Source organism: Ahaetulla prasina, chromosome 2 (assembly GCF_028640845.1).
Source record: "Ahaetulla prasina isolate Xishuangbanna chromosome 2, ASM2864084v1, whole genome shotgun sequence".
Taxonomy (NCBI): Eukaryota; Metazoa; Chordata; class Lepidosauria; order Squamata; family Colubridae; genus Ahaetulla; species Ahaetulla prasina.
The window spans coordinates 95,651,455-95,672,522 of NC_080540.1; the positions used below are offsets into that span (position 1 = coordinate 95,651,455).

At 39.0% G+C, this 21,068-nt stretch overlaps 1 protein-coding gene across 2 annotated transcripts; it reads right to left on the minus strand.

Moving 5' to 3' along the window:
• Positions 1 to 3,193: 3,193 nt before the first annotated feature.
• Positions 3,194 to 14,885, minus strand: C2H5orf24 (chromosome 2 C5orf24 homolog). Of its 2 annotated transcripts, none has more exons than XM_058166037.1 (2): positions 14,261 to 14,885; positions 3,194 to 5,759 (listed from the first exon to the last, which is right to left on the minus strand). In XM_058166037.1, exon 2 carries the CDS (start codon positions 5,751 to 5,753, stop codon positions 5,187 to 5,189), a length of 567 nt encoding a protein of 188 aa, XP_058022020.1. In that variant the 5' UTR covers positions 5,754 to 5,759; positions 14,261 to 14,885; the 3' UTR covers positions 3,194 to 5,186. The 2 variants fall into 2 exon arrangements, with proteins under 2 accessions (XP_058022020.1, XP_058022021.1); XM_058166038.1 differs by having other exon boundaries at positions 3,194 to 5,756; positions 14,261 to 14,884.
• Between the last annotated feature and the right edge of the window lie 6,183 nt (positions 14,886 to 21,068).

Sequence of the window (21,068 nt, forward strand, 5' to 3'; positions counted from 1 at the left end):
ATCTGTGGGATGCAGGCAGCATACAAAACCACACCTCCTCCGGTCTGTGGAAAAACCTCTCTCTACAGAATCAGTCCCTGGTGCCCAAAAAGTTGGGGGCCGCTGCTCTACACCAATCATAAAAAAGTGGGAAGGAAAGAAAATGGGTAATCTTAAGATTATGGAATGCATGGCTTGGTCTGCAAATTGTACATCATACAAGGTTGCTGCCGGGGTGGGGTGGGGTGCGGGGAGAGGTCCCAACTGCAAGTTAAAAGTTCAAAAGCTACTTAGCATGGAAGAGAAAGAGAAGATACAATATTCTGAACATTTGAAACTTTGTTTTTTTACGGGGGAGGGAATTAAGTGCCTACAAAGATTCTCAATCATGCAGGTCATGGTTGTCCCAAAGCTGCTTTTTTTCAAGAGGCAACTAGAAGGTCCAGTTGCCTCTTGGGGGGAAAAAAAGCACCTTTGGGAGGGGATTGAGTGAAATTCTGCACAAGATCACCTTGTATGCAGCAGTAGCCCCGATAGAATGCCAAATTTTGTTGATCTTGATTAGCCACGTGGAAGGCGCACACGCTCACACTTTCGGTGCTGGAGCGAACCAGTTGTTAAATTATGTGAAGCCCACCTCTGAACTAGGCCTCTTTTCTTCAAAGGATGTAATGCGTCTCTAAGTTACAGGGCCCATCTACTGCTATAAGACATAAAGACCCAAAAAATTAAATTAAAAATTATCCATCTTATTCTAATGAAGAATCTAAAAAGAAATACCACTAAAAACTCTCTATTGTGACATTGCAATATTTCTGAAAGGGTTTCCGTAAAGGAACAGTGCACAGGTTTTTTTTAAGCAAAAGGTTCATATTGGCCATGGAACTGACAATTGACAGCCTATTCAAAATATTTTTTTTAAAGGATTTAAAATGAAAGATTAATCTTAAATAAAATATTGATCCATTACTTTTAAATAATCAACTATTATATTTTTATCACAAATTTACCATGGTACTTAGCCCCTCGCCACTCATTCACACTTCTGCTGTCACACACACCTAGCCCCACATGTGTGCATACAAATATTATTAATCAGATGGTCACCAAAATCAATAGCCAATAACATTGGTGGACATTGTCCTTCAATTACTTTGTGAGAATACATGAAGAGCAGAAGAAAAACTTAAAAGAATTTAGTTCAATATTTTTATGGATAAAACGAAGAAAACATCAAGAGATTAACAGTTCTTCATTCTGTTAAGTAGGCTAGTATTGCATTATTTTAAAAATTTTAAGATGTTTATGAAATTTATGAAAGACAGATGCAATATATGGCAAGAAATGAAACATTATTTTGTGTTTAAAGTAATTACTTTATTAATAAATATACATCCAAATGATGACATAAGTACAGTTCATGAATACTACTCCATTCCCATACAGACAATTGCACATGAGTAGCTGAGGTTCATGGATGTAAGAACAAACACAGTTATCTAATCAGACTTTTTACACCAGAAGACAGGATGATGATATTAATGATTTTTTTCTAATAAAATAACCTGTCCATGGAAAAGCAAGTTGTGAAAGTGAAAATCTTAAAATAGCCTACAGTATTTAAATATATATATATTTTTAAAAATTGTTATGCTATCATAATTTTCAAGATGAAATTGATTACACATTGCAGAACTTAAATTTATCTATTTGGGAGAGGAGACCAAAAGGAAGGGCTTGTTCTAATATTTTCATTATAATAATGAACTATATTTAATATATGTATAATAAAAAGCATTTGAGTATAAGCAAGTCTAGAAGCTTTGATTGCAAGCAACTGTAGTTAGTGAACTACATGATGCTGCACTGTATGTTCAGTGATGTAAAGTAGAATGACAACTTAGGGAATAATTGAAGAGTTCTCATTCTGAAAGTTTTTGCCTTTAAAATTCTTTTAATGCCCTGACTGTAATCCCTCCTGCTTCATTGGTCATGGAATTTCCCATCCCATATACATTACTTTTCTGGATTTCTTGTGAAACCAAAAGAAAATGTGTAATTTCTTTAAAAAATGGCCCATTGCAGAACAAAGATCCTGATCAGTAATAAGTAACTTTAAAAAGTTATGAAACAAAAGTGATTCTTAATGTAGTAGACAAAGCTGTATTTAGAAAGTACTAGTTATACAATAATTTTGAACATATCCAGTGCAAGACTTAAAAAATAGTAGTAAAGTTATTTGGTTCTATAGTTTATGTAAAGTTAGTTAGAAAGTAAACAGCATTTTCTTCTGTCTTTTAAGTAGTATAGGTCCCTATTAATGCTTAATTATTTATTTATCAAAAGATACAACAAATATCTATATTTAACCAAAAGAAAGATAAAGCACAACATGTAGATGTTTTGAGCAGTGTGAATACACATTAACAATCCTAGCTTATGTAGAGTACAATTTATAGAATATAAAATTATCATTTGCTTTACAAATCATGTATCAATACTATCGAAAGAAAGGACACTCTTCCTTCCCAGTAATAACAAAGCATAGGAATTAACATGCTGTTGCAGTGTTTATCATGACAAGAGATAGTGTACCAAAAAAGCACAATGTATTCAGAAGATTATATACAGCAGTAGCAAAAATATTTGAATTTATCATTCAAACATCTCAAATCGCTGACTTCTGTTTTCTCTGTAGCAAGGCCCTTATGAACTGCAGTAGAAGATAAAATCAATTGGAATGAAGAAAGGTCCAACAGTGCTCGCCTGGCCTGGTTAATAAATCCAATGAGTATATAACTACCCTTTCTGCCTATTTTAACTGTATTAGTCTTTTTAATGGATGTGTTTTCCATTTTATAGATGAACATAAATTGCTTATTTTCTCAGCATATATTTTCTCAGAATACATAATTCATCACATTAGAACAATAATGCATCTGCCTTACCTCCCAATACACTGTATGGCATCATCAAACAAACTCATTTGTGTGAAGTTTTTAAAAAAACACGGTAGCATGAGAAAAACAGGAGGTAAGAAATATAGTTGATTAAAAATACACTTCTGGCATGAGATAAATTTGTATCTTGCCTTAAGAGTACGCCGTTTTTTTAGATTTTACATTCAGCTTCTCTCCAAGCAGCTTTTGGAAAAGGGAGGGAAGGAATTATAACAAAACAGACAGTACAATATATGTCCTGAGGGAGAATTAGCTCACATAAGCACTGTGTATCGAAAGTTGCACCTCTGTGAAAAAAGTAAAAAACTGATAATTCCAAAGTTTCTCAAGGAAACATAGCTTGAGCAAAAATAAGACAAAACAATTTAGTAGCAGTTTAGCTGCCTTAGTTTACATGACTAAAAAGCCTTCCAGTACTGTTGAGGTTCATGGTTGCCAGTGCGTACAAAGTACCCTCAAAGCAATTCAATACTCTGTTATAAAATATAGGATAAAGTCCAGCTAATTATGAGTTAGGCATCACTGGAACACCTGAAGGCTTGCTGCTTTTTTCCTGATCAAAAAGGCATGAAATGACACCCATTTCTTAAGTTGTCATTACTGGAATCTGAGCTGTCATCAAAACGTCAGCAGACTACAACCTTGATCTTACAAAGAAAAAATTCAATACTGTTAATTTTCACTTGTATGTAATGCGAAAGAGGTCTATTCCAAATGAAAGTTGCAAATATTTACAACCTCTCTCAAGTGAATCTGAAGATAAAATATTTAAGAATTAACTAAATGTAAACTTAGTTTTGGAATAACAATTATGAAATCTATTTAATATTGAGTGTTTTCTGGTCAATTATAATGCAATTTGTGTAATACTGTAGATACAGTCTATCTTTTTCTGTCTTTCCCCCTTTTTCTCTCATACATACATACGTACACACTCATATACAATCTTAAAAATAATAACACATACCCAGCTCAAAGCAGAACATTTATTTTAGGTGCACAAAAATCAGAAATTTTATTTATCATTCTGCACCTCCATGCATAGATATATTCCTAAAGTCTGTTATATATCTGGGTGTCTATAAACACATCAAATCACAACTTGCTTGTGCATCATCTGTACCATTTCCAATTATGAACCATGAAATGTCTTCCTTTGGTAAATATATGCTCAGTTAGCTCCAGAAGTTTTATACTGATAAAATTATTTTAAAAATGGGAAGATCACATATCTGAAAAGTATAATTTTCAATTATACTAAAAAAAAAATTTCTTTTTAAAAAAAGGCTGCCAGCTATGCAGATATTAAAGTCATTTTGAACTTGTATGTTTCCGGACAGATTTTGAAAAATACAGGGCAATTCTAAAACTTCGCTTATGCTATATATCACTCAAATTAATTGGACTAATAAGGGAATAAAATCTCAGAGATAACCTTCATTATGCCCATTAAATGCATATTTGATAGCACTTTTAAGATTCATAAAAAATTCTGATATTTCATTATTTATAATTTGGTGTGTATAGTCTTAGGCTTTATAAACCGTAACTCAGTGTGCAATAGTTAGCACTTCCAAGAGAGAGATTCCATACTGTAATGGAAAAGTAGCACTTAGATTATAGATCAGGTGCTGCATACAAACTATTTCTTTAACAAAGTATTTGAATTACTTGTAACTGATAGCACTTCAATGAATGGCTGCCTGGAATGATAACTTCCTAAAAATATAGCTTCGAAGTTTTGACATATCTACAAGTTCTGAGGTCCGTGTTAAATTCCAGCAATTGTGGAAAAAATTCATTTCTACTCATTCCTATTTAAAGAAGAAAAGAAAAAAAGAATCATATACATTGCAAAATTTATAGAACTACTGTTACTTATAAGACAATCCTGAATGATTGGTTTCTATTAGTCTATTCTGATGTGTTTTAATCAAGTCTCTGTTGTGATCTTCAAAAATCAGGGAGCTGGAAATCTGCTATTTGAATTAACAGCTCCTCAACTAAAATGACTAGGCAATAATTTTTGTCACTCAGAATATTTGCAATTACTTTTTGAAAATACACAAGTGCATCACTGAAGATTCCACTTGTAAACAAAGAAACATTATATGGTTATGATATGCTACCTTTAAAAAAAATAAGAAAGGAAGTTGTGAAAAAAGTTACAAAAGAAGTGAAAAAACATGCCACAACTCAGATAATTTAAAAATGATTACTGAAGAAATATTTATCAACCTATACATATTATTCAGTGGGTTGTTTGATTTTGCTACTTGTTTCACCAGTAGCATGTACTCCTCTGTTATGCACCACAGAGTAAGGAAAAGCTGCAGTGCTACAAGTATAACTTAGATTTGGAAGCCGTGATAGAGCTTTAATGCTGCCAGGAGGTCTCCCTGGGCTGACTTTGTAACCTGCAGCTTTAGTTGTGCCCAAGGGTCTACCTGGACTTGTCTTAAATCCAGCTGCTTTGGTGGTCCCGAGTGGTCTACCTGTGCTCGTTCTGTACCCCGCTGATTTTGTTGTCCCCGAAGGCCTTCCACGTTTTCCAGATCTGTTGAGATTTTTCTTTTTTTTTAGTTCATCTTTCGCCTCTAAATTTCTGCTACTTGTGGTCTGCAAATGTGGTTCATTTAATGCATCTTGTCTCTGGCATGGTATTGGCTTGTGCCCGACTGTGTGGCTATACTTGGTTTGCTGTGCGGAATATAAATCAAACTGATCGGTGGGTGTCCCATTGTCATCATTAAGGCAAGATGTTTTTCCAGTCCCGCAGAAAGGGGAGTTGCTACTGGCAACAGGATGCATCATTTTCTGCTAAAAAAAATGAAATAAAAGTTTAAAACTAAGATAACATTTTTTTAAAAAAAATTAAGTTTTGCATTAAATTGTGTTAATTGCCTTATAAATGCTTTCCAATGTTAAGGAACTTCATATAGGACACAAAGCAGCCCAACACATTAATTAAAACAAAAACCATTTCAAATCATTGCCAGTATATATACTTGCAATTTGTATTTGTGTTCATTTCTCATGTTTGTACTACATGAACTCATGTGATCACAATTTGTAATTTTCCCAGGCGACTTCTGACAAGCAAAGTAAATGGAGGAAGTCAGATTTGCTTAACAACCGCATGATTAACTAACAATTAACAAATGCAGTGATTAGCTTAATAATAGCTATGACAAAAAGGGTGTAAAATGAGGCAAAGTTCACTTAACAACTGTTTTCTTTGAAAAAAAAATTTGGGCTCGTTTATGTTCATAATTCGAGGATTACCTGTAATTATACTTGGAAATAAAGGAATTTACTGACAGTAAGAACAGTAAGAATGATTAAGCAATGGAACAGCTTGCCTCCTGGAGTTGTGAATTCTCCATCGCTGGAGGGTTTCAAGAAAAAGAATTGGACAACCTTTTATCCAAGATGGAATGAGAACTCTTGCCTTGAGCAAGGATCTCCAGGGTCCCTTCAAGCTGTATGATTCTATTTATACAAAATGCTGAACCAAAACCAAGCAACTACCCACTACTAGTCTGTAGAGATTCTCAGTCATCCAGGTCACGGTTGTCCCAAAGGTGCTTTTTCAGGAGGCAACTGGACCGTCTTGTTTTTTTTTTCTTTGAAGACGTTTTGCTTCTCATCCAATTGCCTCCTGAAAAAGCACCTGGGACAACATGACCTGGATGACTGAGAATTTCTACAGACTTTTAGCTATACAATTTGGGATGAACATCCTTTGAACTTACGGGACCGCCTGCTGTTACCTCATGCCTCCCACCGACCCGTACGCTCGCACAGAGAGGGCCTTCTCAGGGTGCCATCCGCCAAACAATGTCGGCTGGCGGCCCCCAGGGGTAGGGCCTTCTCTGTTGGAGCGCCTACGCTTTGGAACGAACTTCCCCCTGTCAAGTGCCTGATCTTTGGACTTTTCGCCGTGAGCTGAAAATGCACCTATTTATTCAAGCGGGACTGGCTTAAAAGTTTTATTAAATTTTTAATTGGGGCTATTTATGAATTTTAGGGTCTTAAATTGTTTTAAATTTTGGCCACTCCTGTAATATGCTTGGTCTTAAGTTTTGTTTTAATGTGTATATTGTGGGTTTTTTACTATTTGGCTGTACACCGTCCTGAGTCCTTCGGGAGAAAGGCGGTATAAAAATCTAATAAAATAAATAAAATAAATAGTATGGGAGTAGGAATGGATTTCCAGAGAAAAATTGCAGACTACAGGAACCAGGAGCACTATTCAGATGACCCTGAGGACACAAATAAACCTCCAAGTGCTTCAAGGACCCTCTAAATTTTAGAGCCTAAAAGGATGCAAATGATCAGCTGTCTGCAAGGAATATAAATCCTTCCATTACTCATCATCCAGTCAGAGCCGAAGAAGCTTCTTGATGAGAAGCGAAACGTCTTCAAAGAAGAAACAAGAAAGTCCAGTGGCTTCCTGAAAAAGCACCTTTGGGAAAACCCCATTACTGTTTGGTTTAAAGATTATGGCTTAATGCAATCTAACCCCAGATTTGCATGCAGTGATGACCTTCCACTGGCAGGTTTTGAACTAGTAGAAACTTCTATTATAAGGATGAAGGTTATTTTTTTTTGTCACTTATTTCCTTTTCCTTTTCCATTATCAGAAATCTCAACCAAATCAAAAAGGGCAATAGCTGAATTTAAGTCTTAGCTTTTATATTGTTCTGAAAATAATTCAATTACTGAATTATTGAGATAATCAGTAATTATTTACTTTTTGAGACAGAAAACACTTTTATTTTCTGAACGCAAAAATCTTTTCATTTCTATCTTTCTCACCCAGTATAGCAAAGTGCTTTTCAACTTTGGTGAATTTAAGATGTGCGGACTTCAATTCTCCAGGCAGCATTCTGGGAGTTGAAATTCACACAGCTCCAAGCGGCCAAGGTTGAAAAACACTTTGCTATATTGTACTCTACTGGAAAGTTAAGGGAGACCAATAGAAAAGCAGACATTAGCACAACTGGTCTTAATTCCCTCCAACCTAATCATCTCTGATAAATGTAAACTGCATTTAAATATAAAATAGTCTAGTCATGGCTGCAAAGAAGCATTCCCTGTGCCCACAAAGTCTCACCTAGAAAAGTTATTGTTTTCATTAATTGGTTTAGTCTAGTGAATCAGGTTTGACTCCCATCTAGAGATTAGTATCATCTGTCTACAATGCTACCAAGGAAATTTGAGGAAAAAGATAATCCAGAGTTGCAAACTAAGATCTAGTCAGGACAGTCAGACATAATTCCCGCTGATTTGGATGGAGCTTACTCATATTTAATGGTATACAGTAGCAGCCTTAGTGATTATCAGAGTTCATGCAATATTAAGCAGGCTGCTATAATGCAAGTATTTATATCAGAGGCCGACAACCTCAACCCAATTTTATTTTTTTGCAGCTGCCTCCACTACAGTTCTTCAATCCAATAAACAAAAATTGATAGTATGATTTCCTGCCATATTAAATCAGAAAACACACAGAAAAACAATACCAGTAGTCTTTGACTTATGGTCACAATTGAGCCCACAATTTATGTTGCTAAGTGAGAAATTTGTTAAGTGAGCTTTGTCCCATTTTATGACTTTTCTTGCCACATTTATTAAGTGCTTCACTGCAGTTGTTAAATTAGTAACACAGTTGTTAAGTGAATCTGGCTTCCTCATTGACTTTACTTGTAGGAAAGTTGGCAAAAGATGGTCACATGACTCTGCAATCCTCATAAATACACACCAGTTGTCAAGCATCTGAATGTAAATCCCATGACCATGCTGCAATGGTCATAAGTGAAAAATGGTCATAAGTCACTTTTTCAGTGCTGTTGTAACTTCAAACTGTCCCTAAACTGTTGTAAGTCGAGGACTACTGTACTGTAAATCAGCGGTTGTATTCAGCCGATTCTATCTGGTTCGGATGAACCTGTAATGGTGGCAGCGGGAGGCTCCGCTCATCCACCTGGATGTAATCACATCCCATTTTTGACGCTCTGCACATGCGTGGAAGGTCCTGCGGAGGTGCGCGCACTCACATTTGCAAACCAGTAGCAAAGGTAAGTGAATACCACCCCTGACTGTTATCCCTGAAACAGATTTGGCAAAGGCAATATGCAGAAAATAACCCTAGCGGCCTATTCCCCAAATGGAAGATTCCAAATCTATCCATGAAAATTTGGCCCTACCTATTGCCAATTCTCAATTTTCCCTCCCTCAAGTTTAAAGAACACAGACAGCAATACAGTCCCTGTTGAGCAAGACTAGACATTTCTGACTTATACAAAGTACAGCTGGTAAGCATTTTGATAAGCATTCCCTATTTTATTTAGATAAGAAATAAAAGCTCTTCTAAAATTATGCCTGATATAGTGCAATGTATTTACTCAAAAGAAAAGCAACTTTCTAAATTAAGACATCCATATAAAAGGGGAACATTCACACACACATACACAAACACAAATCATCAGTCTCTATTATGAGATTCTCAGAAATATTACAATCAACATCCTATTTTAAAGTTAAATATTTGGGAGAAAAAAAGAATTTATTTTCCTTTCTAGTAAATACAATACAGCTGCATCATCTAAAAAAAACACCCCTCCTCTGCACTAAATGAAGATGGATTTTTTTTCTTTTATTAGAAAGTACTGGATCCAATAAATTTTCCTGTTGAAAGAAGAGATGAAGGCAATCTTGACTACTGTAATCCTTTCTGCTCCAGCGATACATTATATTATCTATCAGATTGTTCCAAAGAGACTGTTTTCCAGAACAGCTCTTCACAAAATGCAGCAGAGGTAGTTCTTGACTTAATAACTGGTCACTTAGCAACTGTTCAAAGTTACAAAGGCCTCCCAAAAAAGTATGCATGACCCAGATTTGAATTCTGACAACCCCCCAAGGCACATGACTGCATTTTGGGCAGTTAGGAGCTAATAGTTGGCCCTCATTTATGGTTGTTTGCAGTATCCCCATGGTCACATGACCACGATTTACAACATTTTTGCCAGAAACCAACATTTACTTCCAGTTTAGGACAAAAAAATCCCAATAGTGAACAATGAGTTCACATAATGACCATGACGTCCATTAATAACCATCACAAAAAAGGTTGTAAAATTGGACACAGTTCCATGATGACCTGCTTAATGACCAGTACAAATTATCACAGTAATTGTAGGCTCAATTACAGTCATAAATTGAAGACTACTTGTTCGCGGAAAAGAATCTACCTATTTCCTGTCCTGCAGAAGCAGAATTTCATTAAATCATAACTTGGATCCAAAATCCACAAGAATATACTTTTTTTTTTGCTCCAGAAATTTGTAAATGTGTGTTATAATCTGCTTTTTTTATAGTTTAGCAATGTTATTTCTAAAAACTATTTCCTAAAGAAGAGAGGATATAATATTCCCATCTTCCCTTAGAATATTCCTATGCTGACCCTTCTATATTTGTAGATTCATAACAAGAATAAAACACTATGGCAATACAGTAGAATTCTGAATTAGATTAGAAGACTCATTGAATTTCTCTGGAACAATTACTATCTCTCCATCATACATACCTTACAAGATATGATGACAAAACTAAAATAAGAGGAAAAAACATTAATTATACTGCTTTGAAAAGGGATTACAAATAAAACTAATAATTTTGTACATTTTTGTACGTATGTTTCCATTAAATCATTAAAAGCTAAGCTTGACTCAAAGGACAATACAGTATATCACAGAAGTATACCCCCTCACATTTTGTAAATATTTAAGTATATCTTTTCATGTGACAACACTGAAGAAATGACACTTGGCCACAATGTAAAGTAGTGAGTCTACAACTTGTATAACAGTGTAAATGTGCTGTCCCCTCAAAATAACGTTACACGCAGCCATTAATATCTAAATTGGTGGCAACATCCCTAAGTGATAATGTCCAAATGGGGCCCAAGTAGTCATTTTCCCTCCCTGGTGTCATGTGACTCATTAGTGGTACAAGGTCTCAGATGTGAAGGGGGAGCAGGTATGTTAAATTTGGTGTTATCGCTCTCACTCTCTCATACTGGTCACTGGAAGTTCAACATGGTACCTCATGGCAATGAACTCTCTGAGGATCTGAAAAAACGAATTGTTGCTCTTCATAAAGATGGCCTAGGCTATAAGAAGATTGCCAAGACACTGCAACTGAGTGGCAGCATGGTGGCCAAGACCATACAGCGGTTTAACAGGACAGGTTCCACTCAGAACAGGCCTCCCCATGGTCGACCAAAGAAGTTGAGTGCCCATGCTCAGCGTCATATCCAGAGGTTGGCTTTGTGAAATAGACATATGAGTGCTGCCAGCACTGCTGCAGAGGTTGAAGGGGTGGGGGATCAGCCTGTCAGTGCTCAGACCATACACCGCACGCTGTATCAAATTGGTGTGCAGGACTGTCGTCCCAGAAGGAAGCTTCTTCTAAAGATGATGCACAAGAAAGCTCGCAAACAGTTTGCTGCAGAAAGAAGACTTAGGACATGGATTCCTGGAACCGTGTCCTGTGGTCTGATGAAACCAAGATAAACTTATTTGGTTCAGATGGTGTCAAGCGTGTGTGGCGGCAACCAGGTGAGGAGTACAAAGACAAGTGAGTCTTGCCTACAGTCAAGCATGGTGGTGGGAATGTCATGGGCTGGGGCTGCATGGATGCTGCCAGCACTGGGGAGTTACAGTTCACTGAGGGAACCATGAATGCCAACATGTACTGTGACATACTGAAGCAGAGCATGATCCCCCTCCCTTCGGAGACTGGGCCGCAGGGCAGTATTCCAACATGATAACGACCACAAACACACCTCCAAAATGATCACTGCCTTGCTAAAGAAGCTGAGGATAAAGGTGATGGACTGGCCAAGCACGTCCCCAGACTGAAACCCTATTGAGCATCTGTGGAGCATCCTGAAATGGAAGGTGGAGGTGCACAAGGTCTCTAACATCCATCAGCTCTGTAATGCTGTCATTGAGGAGTGGAAGAAGATTCCAGTGGCAACGTGTGAAGCTCTGGTGAATTTTATGCCCAAGAGGCAGTGCTGGAAAATAATGGTGGCCACACAAAATATTGACACTTTGGGTCCCATTTGTATATGTATTCAGTTTTGTTGCCACCAGTTTAAACATGAATGGCTGTGTGTTGCGTTATTTTGAGGGGACAGCACATTTACACTGTTATACAAGCTGCAGACTCACTACTTTACATTGCAGCCAAGTGTCATTTCTTCAGTGTTGTCACATGAAAAGATATATTAAATATTTACAAAATGTGAGGGGATGTACTCACTTCTGTGATATACTGTATATAAATTTATACCTTCTCTTTCTTCCATTATAAACTTCAAGGGGAAGAATATAAGATTCTTAAATGTCTTCCATTTAGCCATCAATTAAAACCTCAGACAATATTCTAGGACTTAGATGTAGTAAAACAGGGGCTGGTATATTTGCATTAAAAAAAAATCCAAGGATGGAGAACACTTTTTCTCAACAGCTATCTTGTGGCCTAGTCTATTATTTTTTTTCCTAAAAAGGTTGATCTATCTGTATATGTTTTTGATTTTTAGCATTATACACCACAATCACCACAAGAACAAGTGTGTTAAGAGATAAAATAGATGCACAGTGGAAGACATATTCTGCAGATGCTATTGTCTCTTTAATTCTACAGTGAATCTGAAAAAAGTGAAAGAAAAAGAAAAAAACAGAATTGTAAAGGAAGCAAAAAGCTACCTTGAAATTTTGAGTGTTTGGTAGGGGGAGGATTTGCAGCCATATCTTGAATAGAAATAAGCAGGAGTTCATTCTTTTCATAGTACAAATTAATACACAGCCCCCTCAATTAAAAAAAAAACAACAGATACAAATTTAATGGAAAAACAACAATATAATTCTGTACATATGGGACCTATTTCTGTAATATGCCCAGGGCTATAGACTAAATATTTAAAAACAAAGACTCAGACCACATGTATAATAAAAAGGATTCCAAGTACAGTAAAAGCAGCAACCTAGATACGAGTCAAAGCTAGAGCTATGTAAATAATAGGTTTTAATAAACATGTGCTGTGTTTATTAAAACCCTTAATTAGCAAGTTAATATTCATAACCTTATTTGTGCACTTAGAGAAATATATAAAATATAAATAAGGAGAGAAAAAATATGCAGCCGTTTGTAATAAGCAAATTAAATAGGGCATTTAAGAAAATGAAATAAATTCCAGAAAGATGCTGTGTATGAGAGCTGCAAGATGTGCAGCTCCCATGGCTGCTGAATGCAAAAAGCAATAAGTAACACAAAGAACTACAGCAGTTTTACCCCTTCTCTTTCACTCACCACTGCCCCCCAAAGCACCGGAGTGTCAGTGGCCTTCCTGAGATATTTACAGGGAATATTGCATTGGGATATGTGAGTGCGAGCATGTGCTACGGAGAGCATTTTTATTATAAGCTCGAGGGAAGAATAAATCAGGAAATGGGGCCACAGGACTTAATGAGTTTTTGCTACTATTCCACCAGATCAAAACCATTAGGACTCGCCATCTGCTTTATTCAAAGCAATTTACCCAATAAACAAGTTACCTTTTTGACCTGTTCTCTCACCCTTCCCTTTTTCTTTTTTGCTACTTCTAATTGAATAGTTAAAACAAGGGCTGGATGGATCTCCCTCTGTTTCCAGGCTCCCACTTATCAAACGGGGTAAGCGATCCCGAACCAATTCCTCGAAAAACGCCGGGTTCAAAAATAATGGCAAGTTATTCGAAGTGTTCCGAAGTACTCAAACGGTACTTTGTCTCCCGAAGCTCGGTCGAAAAAACGTAACGCCCCCAAGGAAAGGGCAGCAAGTCGCTCCGGGGCCCGGAGACCCCGGGGGTGGGAAAAAAGGGTTGGGGGGGTCGCAAAACCCGCTTCCCTCTCCAATGCAAACGGGGCGCAAACAAGAGGCTCGGAAGCTATTCCAGACGGCGGATATCGCGGTTCCTCCCTGGAGGTGGAGGGGAAGATGGGAAGAGGGGCTCCCGCTCCTGCCCGAGAGGAGGAAAGCGTCTGGCTTCGTCCTCCCCTTCCTCGGGTCCAGCGACAAATGGAGGGGTGGGCTCGTCCCGATCTCAGGAGCTGCGCCCGCGGAAGGGAGGCAAGCAAGCAGGCAGCGCCGATCGGCCCTTTCCCTTCTTTCTCTCGCACGGAGCCAACTGGGCGAGGCTCCATCTTGCTCGCCTATGCAAAAAGAGCGGGCGGAGAGGCGACGCCAGGCCCGCGGGCGACTCCTACCTGTGGGATCCGGAGAGGGGTGACGCTGGGGAGGGGGGGAGGGAGATCGCTTGGTCCGGGAAGCGCGAGCTCAAGCAGGGTCGGAGCCGGTCCTTGCGGGGCGCTGCGGCCCCTCCCCGCCGCCGCTTTTCCTGCCTTCCTCGCAGGCGGGCAGACCGAGAGGGAAGGCGAGCCGGAAAGATCCACGGGCGGGGAAGCGGGCCTGGCCGAGCCGAGCGGGCCAAGCAGCTGCAGGGAGCCGCGGCGGCAACGTGCGCGCTCCGGGTCTGGGTCTCTGCGCCGCGGGAGCGAGCGGGCGGCCGAGTGCGGTGGGGGGGGAGGCTGAGGCTGAGCCGGGGGAGGAGCGGCGGCGGCTGCTCTGAGCGGAGGAAGGGAGCGGCAGGCGGACGCCTCCGAAAGAGGCCGCTGGCTGGGGCGGTCGCTAGAGGGAACAGCCGCCCGGAGAACCTGGCCTGGCGCGTTCCAGGGGCGACGCGACGTCACATGTGTCTGGGAGGCGAAATGACGGAGCCGGGGAGCCGCCGAGCTGTGCCCTCCGCTTTTGGGGCGGGCTCGGGCTTGCCCGGAGGCCTCAGCTGGCAGGCACCTCTGTGGGGTTACGGGCGAGCGAAACGCGGGGAGACGGGGCCCGGGGTGTGTGTGTCAGGTGGCTTTGAGGGTGAAGGGCCACAGGCTGTGACCTTCAGAGGCGGACTCCAGAAGCGCGGGGGTCACTCAACGCCGCAGAATTTATAAGGGCTAGAACTGATAAGGGTTGGGGGTGCAGGGCTGCAGCCCTAATTATTACCCGAAACCATAAAGCGAATTGTCTTGTACGCCTATGTGCTTCAATATAATTATTTTCTTGTGTGTGTTTGCTAAAGGAAACCGCATATATGCATAAATCAGTGCTTAAATATCACCACATCCTGATGCATTTTTCGTTTATGTCTTAGGATTTATGAGCTGCCCTATGGCTAAAATCTCCCTGGGTGATGGATAATAAAAACACTAAATCAAATCTGAGTAAGCCATAACAAAGGCTGCAAAAGCCAAGGTATCAGATGAAAAGATAATTAAGAACACAGAAATTAAACCGCTTAATAGCAAGACAGAGCAGAAATATATGAAAAGGCACACTGGTCGAAAAAAAAAAAAAAGACCTGGTGCCAGCAGAGTAGGCTTTAAGTGGATCTCTTTTGGAGAAACACTCCATAGCAGAAAGACTAAAGGAAGTGAGATCATTCTCCTCTCAGGTGACAACAATTTAAAGGCTTGGGTAGAATTGGAAAAAACAGGAGAGAGATTTATATGGAGATTTTACCATAAATACCCAACAACATTTGTCTTTCAATCCATTTGAGAGGCAGTAACAATTACAGCCAGTCCTGTCAGAATTAGGCTTCAGTTAAAAGCTAGAAAAACTGTTTCTAACAAAGAGTGCTTGAACCTCATGAGCTGTCACCCCACTGGAGTATCTTGCCTTCTCAGGATTTCCTTCTTTTACTGACGTCCTTATACATGATAACGCTGCCTCCTTCAGAGTCAGCTACTGTGAGTTTGGCAGCAATATCAATGTGTAGATGTATCAACCAACTGAAGTTAATCCGACATGTTTCTGAAAGCCCTTCATAAATAATAAGATTTTTGTAGGTTATCATATCCCACATCCTTTCAATATAGAATCAATGAACAAGCATACAATTCTCATCGGCTGGTAAGGGCATTTCTGTACAATTGATAAGCTGAATATGACTTAGTCCAAAAGTTCAACAAATATACCAAAAAAGTTAATGCTTCCTTAGATTGTAGAATTTTTTCTTTTCTGGAGGGGATTTGAGAACAGGTCTCTCAAATTCTATATATCACTCAGGGCAGTGTTGCCTCCTTTAGATGAGCAGTTTATAATTTTCAAAAGGGGAAAAATAGTCTGATTCCACCCTTCAAAAAAGTTATCAATATTTATTTGTGCACATACTATTTCTGATTATTGGTGTTACATATTATAACTAATCCATAATATTGCATATTATAATTAATATCAGAATCAGAACTTGTACCCACCAGCTTTGAACCATGTCAGTTTTCTCAAGTATCCTCTAGACCAGGAGAGTCAAATTCCCTGCCCACCCGCATATTAGCCAAGGGGGGGGGAAAGTTGTGTTATATCATGTGAGACAATGTCATGAGTTTGATACCCCTGCTCCATGCTGATTTTATGGTAGGAGTCTCAAACATGCAGCCTCAAGTTGTTTTTCTTAGGCCATACTGCTGGATACTTTGTAGGTTCAATGCTATCCAGCCAGGCCAGGATTCCCTGGAAGATGCACAGGCTGGGCCATGGAATCATACCCAGTCTGAGAAGCCTGGGGTCAGGAGTTGAACGGTTCACCTGGATTCATCCCAGAGGGACTTCTGGCAACACGGGGTTCAGAGTTAGTGCCTTGAGGCTTGTTCTAAGAAAGTAAGTGCTGTTTCTGAGGCTGATCTGGGGTGTTTGGACAAGGGCAGAGGGAGGCAAGCCTTAGCCAGGAAAGATGGGATTTCACCATCCTCGTTTGATGGATTTGCTAGATTGTATCATTCATTCTGGGTAAATCTTGGGGGGAAAAACAATCCAGTAATAAAACCAAGTCTCGGGTGTCTGGTTTGAAAAATATTGCTCGGTATCACACTAAGATACTTTTCATTTTTCACTCAGTAGAGCAGTGTTTTTGAAACTCAGCAGCTTTTAAGATGTGTGGACTTCAACTCCCAGAATTCTCCAGCCAGTATGGCATCTCTGAGGAATTCAGAGAGTTGAAAGCCTCGCATCTTAAAGCTGCTGAGGTTGAGAAGCACTGCTTTAGAGACTTGTAACAATATGTGAAAAAGATTTTCTTGCAGCCTGATGAACTTCAGGCTAATGAACTAATTCTCCTCCAGCACTTGAGTGGATTTTAGATGGACAGCCCTTCTTGATGTCAATCTGCCAAGTTCTCTATAGGAAACTAATAATAGTACATCCAGGCATGTGCATCTTATGCCTCTTAGCTTGGTCAGCATATGCATATCCCCTGTACTGTGGGAGACTATTTAATTTAGGTTTTCCTGTTGAAGTAAAAATAAGAATCCTTTGTGGTAATCCTTTTTTTCAGTCAGTTCTAATGATATTAGTTCTGACTCACAAACCTGGTGTTGCAATTAATTAATTTTAAAAATGCCTCTAGAATTTTTAGTTTGCCCAGTGTACATTTTTGTTACGCTCAGCTTCCAGATTCTAGACATATACCAATATGTTGATTTTTAACAGCACCAGCTACAGACAAATTTAAAACTCATCTTATGGATGTAGCCATATGAATAGAATAGAATAGAATTTTTTATTGGCCAAGTGTGATTGGACACACAAGGAATTTTTCTTGATGCATATACTCTCAGTGTACATAAAAGAAAAGAAACCTTCATTGAGGTACAACGCTTACAAGTTAAGAGTTAAACTCAATGGAAAACCAAGCTTGGAACAACATTTGTTTTAAAGAAATCTGTTCAAAAGAAACAGCTTTTCTCCCCTTCTACAATACAATATAAATAAGCATTAAGATTATTTTAAAGCAAGTCGTAGGTTGTTGGGGTTATTTTTTTTTTAACTATCTTGTTGTGCTTTTGAATAGAGAAGACGTCATCTGTTCCCCTGCTGGCACACATTAGATTTAAGTAGCTGGATACATACAGCATGAGACAGTGGAGTCTCTGCAGCAGCAAACAAACAATTAAATATTAATCTACTGCACTTTTCATGGTAATGCTTGTAGCTGAATGGAGCCAGAATGCAGTTCCTTTACTATTTTTTTAAAGAGAAGCTTGTTACAAAATGGACTCCCAGTCTTGCTCAGCTTTTTAGGATAATTGGCTGAAGCAAAAAATCAGTAATGCTAAACTCTTCAACCTAGTATCAAAATCTTCTTTAAGGATTATATAAATGTTAATTTCTTTATGCACATTCCTGGTGGCAGCTGCAGTTCAATATTTATGTTTCTTTAAAGAAGTCTTTAATATTTATGTTTCTTTAAACAAATATTTACCTTTACAAATCTCTGTTCCTAATTTAATGACCTAGATGGAAATGTGCATGTATATAAGTGATGGTTCAAAAGAATTTGGTGAGATTTACATAAATAGAAAGCTATGTTAATTTATGATAGCCAAAAATCAGGACGAATCTGGTATTCTTTTTCAGACTAACATTTTAATAAAGGGTGTAAGCTTTCATGAGCTGTGGCTCACTTCACCAGATATATGGGGTGGGTAAATTGATCAGTTTTGCCACCTGCATATGATGAAATTAGCTCATGAAAGCTTATGACTTGTAATAAAATATGTTATATTGAGAAAGGGCTACCAGACTCCTCCTGATTTTATACAAATATAGAATCCTGTACAATATACCTGTTTGCCAGAGCTAGTTTTTTTTTGTTGTTGTTGTTTACATTTATACCCCGCCCTTCTCCGAAGACTCAGGGCGGCTTACAATGTATAAGGCAATAGTCTCATTCTATTTGTATATTTTTTTTACAAAGTCAACTTAGTTTGGCGTAATAGTTATGGCATCAGGCTAGAAACAAGGAGACTGTGAATTCTAGTCCTGCCCTACACCTCAACCCAGTTGAGTATGTATGACCTTGGGCCAGTCATTCTCTCTCTCTTCACTCTAAGAAGAAGGCAAAGACAAACTGTTTCTGAAAATGTTGCCATTAAAACTGCAGGTCTAGTCCAGACAGTTGCCAGGAGTCAACACTGAATTGAATAAAGACCTGTTTGCACACTAAACTCCATTTACATCAGTAGAATTCATTTCCATATAACTATGGACAATTGTAGAGGGAAGTGATTACCAACTCATAACTACATGGTATTATTAAGCCAATGCAGAAATACTTTTATACAGAAGAGAAAGGATGTAGAAATTCCAAATTTTGCAACACTTCATCTTGAATCAGCATAGTTCGTAAGTTACTTGATCTGATTCTGGATCCAGTTCATTGATTGAAGCTGAACTCAATAAAACTGCTTCAAGGGCTGAGAAAGGCTGTGCTTTCAAAGTGTCAAAAGGCAGCATAATGGTGGCGTTTGGCTCAACAAATAAAACTAACCAGCTTCTTTAGGGCTATGTTGCAAGCCAGTTCAGTGGAAGACACTGGTAGGCTACCACCTCCACAAAGGTCACACAGACCAGGCTCAAGTCTAATTGGGGGGGACGACATGCCTGGCTTCAGAATCCTCAAAGAAGTTGGTTTCTGAGATGAGCAAAAAGGCCAGCAAGTGAGGGCAAGTAATCAGATTTGGCTCTCCTCTTGAGTCTGCAAGATTTCAGCTATGAATGGAGATAGAAAAAGTAGGAACTATCCAAGAAGAGTTGGAGAGATGAGGTTTTTCTTCTCATTTTATATGAGATTTCTGTACTGAAGCAAAGATACTACCAGTCCAGAAAATCCATTCTTGGGAAAACTGGAGGACGAACACAAAAAGGAAACCAGAACCATTTCCATCTTCCTTTTTGTTACTTAAGAAATTTAAAGAAAGAACAGATGAATTATCAACAAGCTTATGTCTACTGCTCTGATCAAAAATTATGACTCTGAAAATATAACCTCAGTAGATAACACTTTTGCTATATCTACTACTATTTTACCAAGTTCCAACAATCAGTACTGCAGTTTCCAACCTTCATTTAGAAAGGTCTTTCCTGGAACCTATTAAAACCATTTGGCTTCTCTTCAAACTGGATTCTTTTCCAAGACTCCTTATAGCTCATAAATGTACCAGTTTTAATGAACAGAGGAATTGTTCCAGCAGTGTTTTTGACCTTAATAATTGTGTGTGTGTGTGTAATTGCTCTTTGTAATGCAGTAATCTAAACCAAATACTTGATTGAAAAATTAAGGAAGATTTGGAATAGCAATGCCCTGGTTGCCTTACCTATATTGGTCCACTAAATAATAGAAGCAATATAAAATGGTTTCAGCGAAACCTACTTTTGTACTCTATAATGATTTTGTTAATTATGTATGAGATTTCTTTCTGCCTCACTGATTTTAATCTCTTATCTGTGGCGTCCATTGAAGGCTGCAGCAAAACAGCAAGTATTCAAATCATACTTCAGTTTATTTATTTATTTATTTATTATTCGTATTTGTATACCGCCCTATCTCCCGAAGGACTCAGGGCGGTTCACAGGCAAATAAAAAACATATATATACAAATTAAGAAAACCATTAAGAAACTTATTCAAAAAGCCAAATTATTAAAAATAGTATAAATATTAAAACCAATTAAAACCCCTATAAAATTTAAAAACTAATCCAGTCCTGCGCAGATAAATAGGTGTGTTTTAAGCTCGCGACGGAAGGTTCGGAGGTCTGGAAGTTGACGGAGTCCTGGGGGGAGTTCGTTCCAGAGGGTGGGAGCCCCCACAGAGAAGGCTCTTCCCCTGGGCGTCGCCAGACGACACTGCCTAGCTGACGGCACCCTGAGGAGTCCCTCTCTGTGAGAGCGCACGGGCCGGTGAGAGGTATTCGGTAGCAGTAGACGGTCCCGTAAGTAACCCGGCCCTATGCCATGGAGCGCTTTAAAGGTGGTTACCAAAACCTTGAAGCGCACCCGGAAGGCCACAGGTAGCCAGTGCAGTCTGCGCAGGATAGGTGCCATACGGGAGCCACGAGGGGCTCCCTCTATAACCCGCGCAGCCGCATTCTGAACTAACTGCAGTCTCCGGATGCCCTTCAAGGGGAGCCCCATGTAGAGAGCATTGCAATAATCCAGGCGAGACGTCACGAGGGCGTGAGTGACC

What these genes read in the sequence shown, in the direction of transcription:
- C2H5orf24 (XM_058166037.1), bottom strand. Translation starts at nt 5,753, where the DNA reads ATGATGCATCCTGTTGCCAGTAGCAACTCCCCTTTCTGCGGGACTGGA.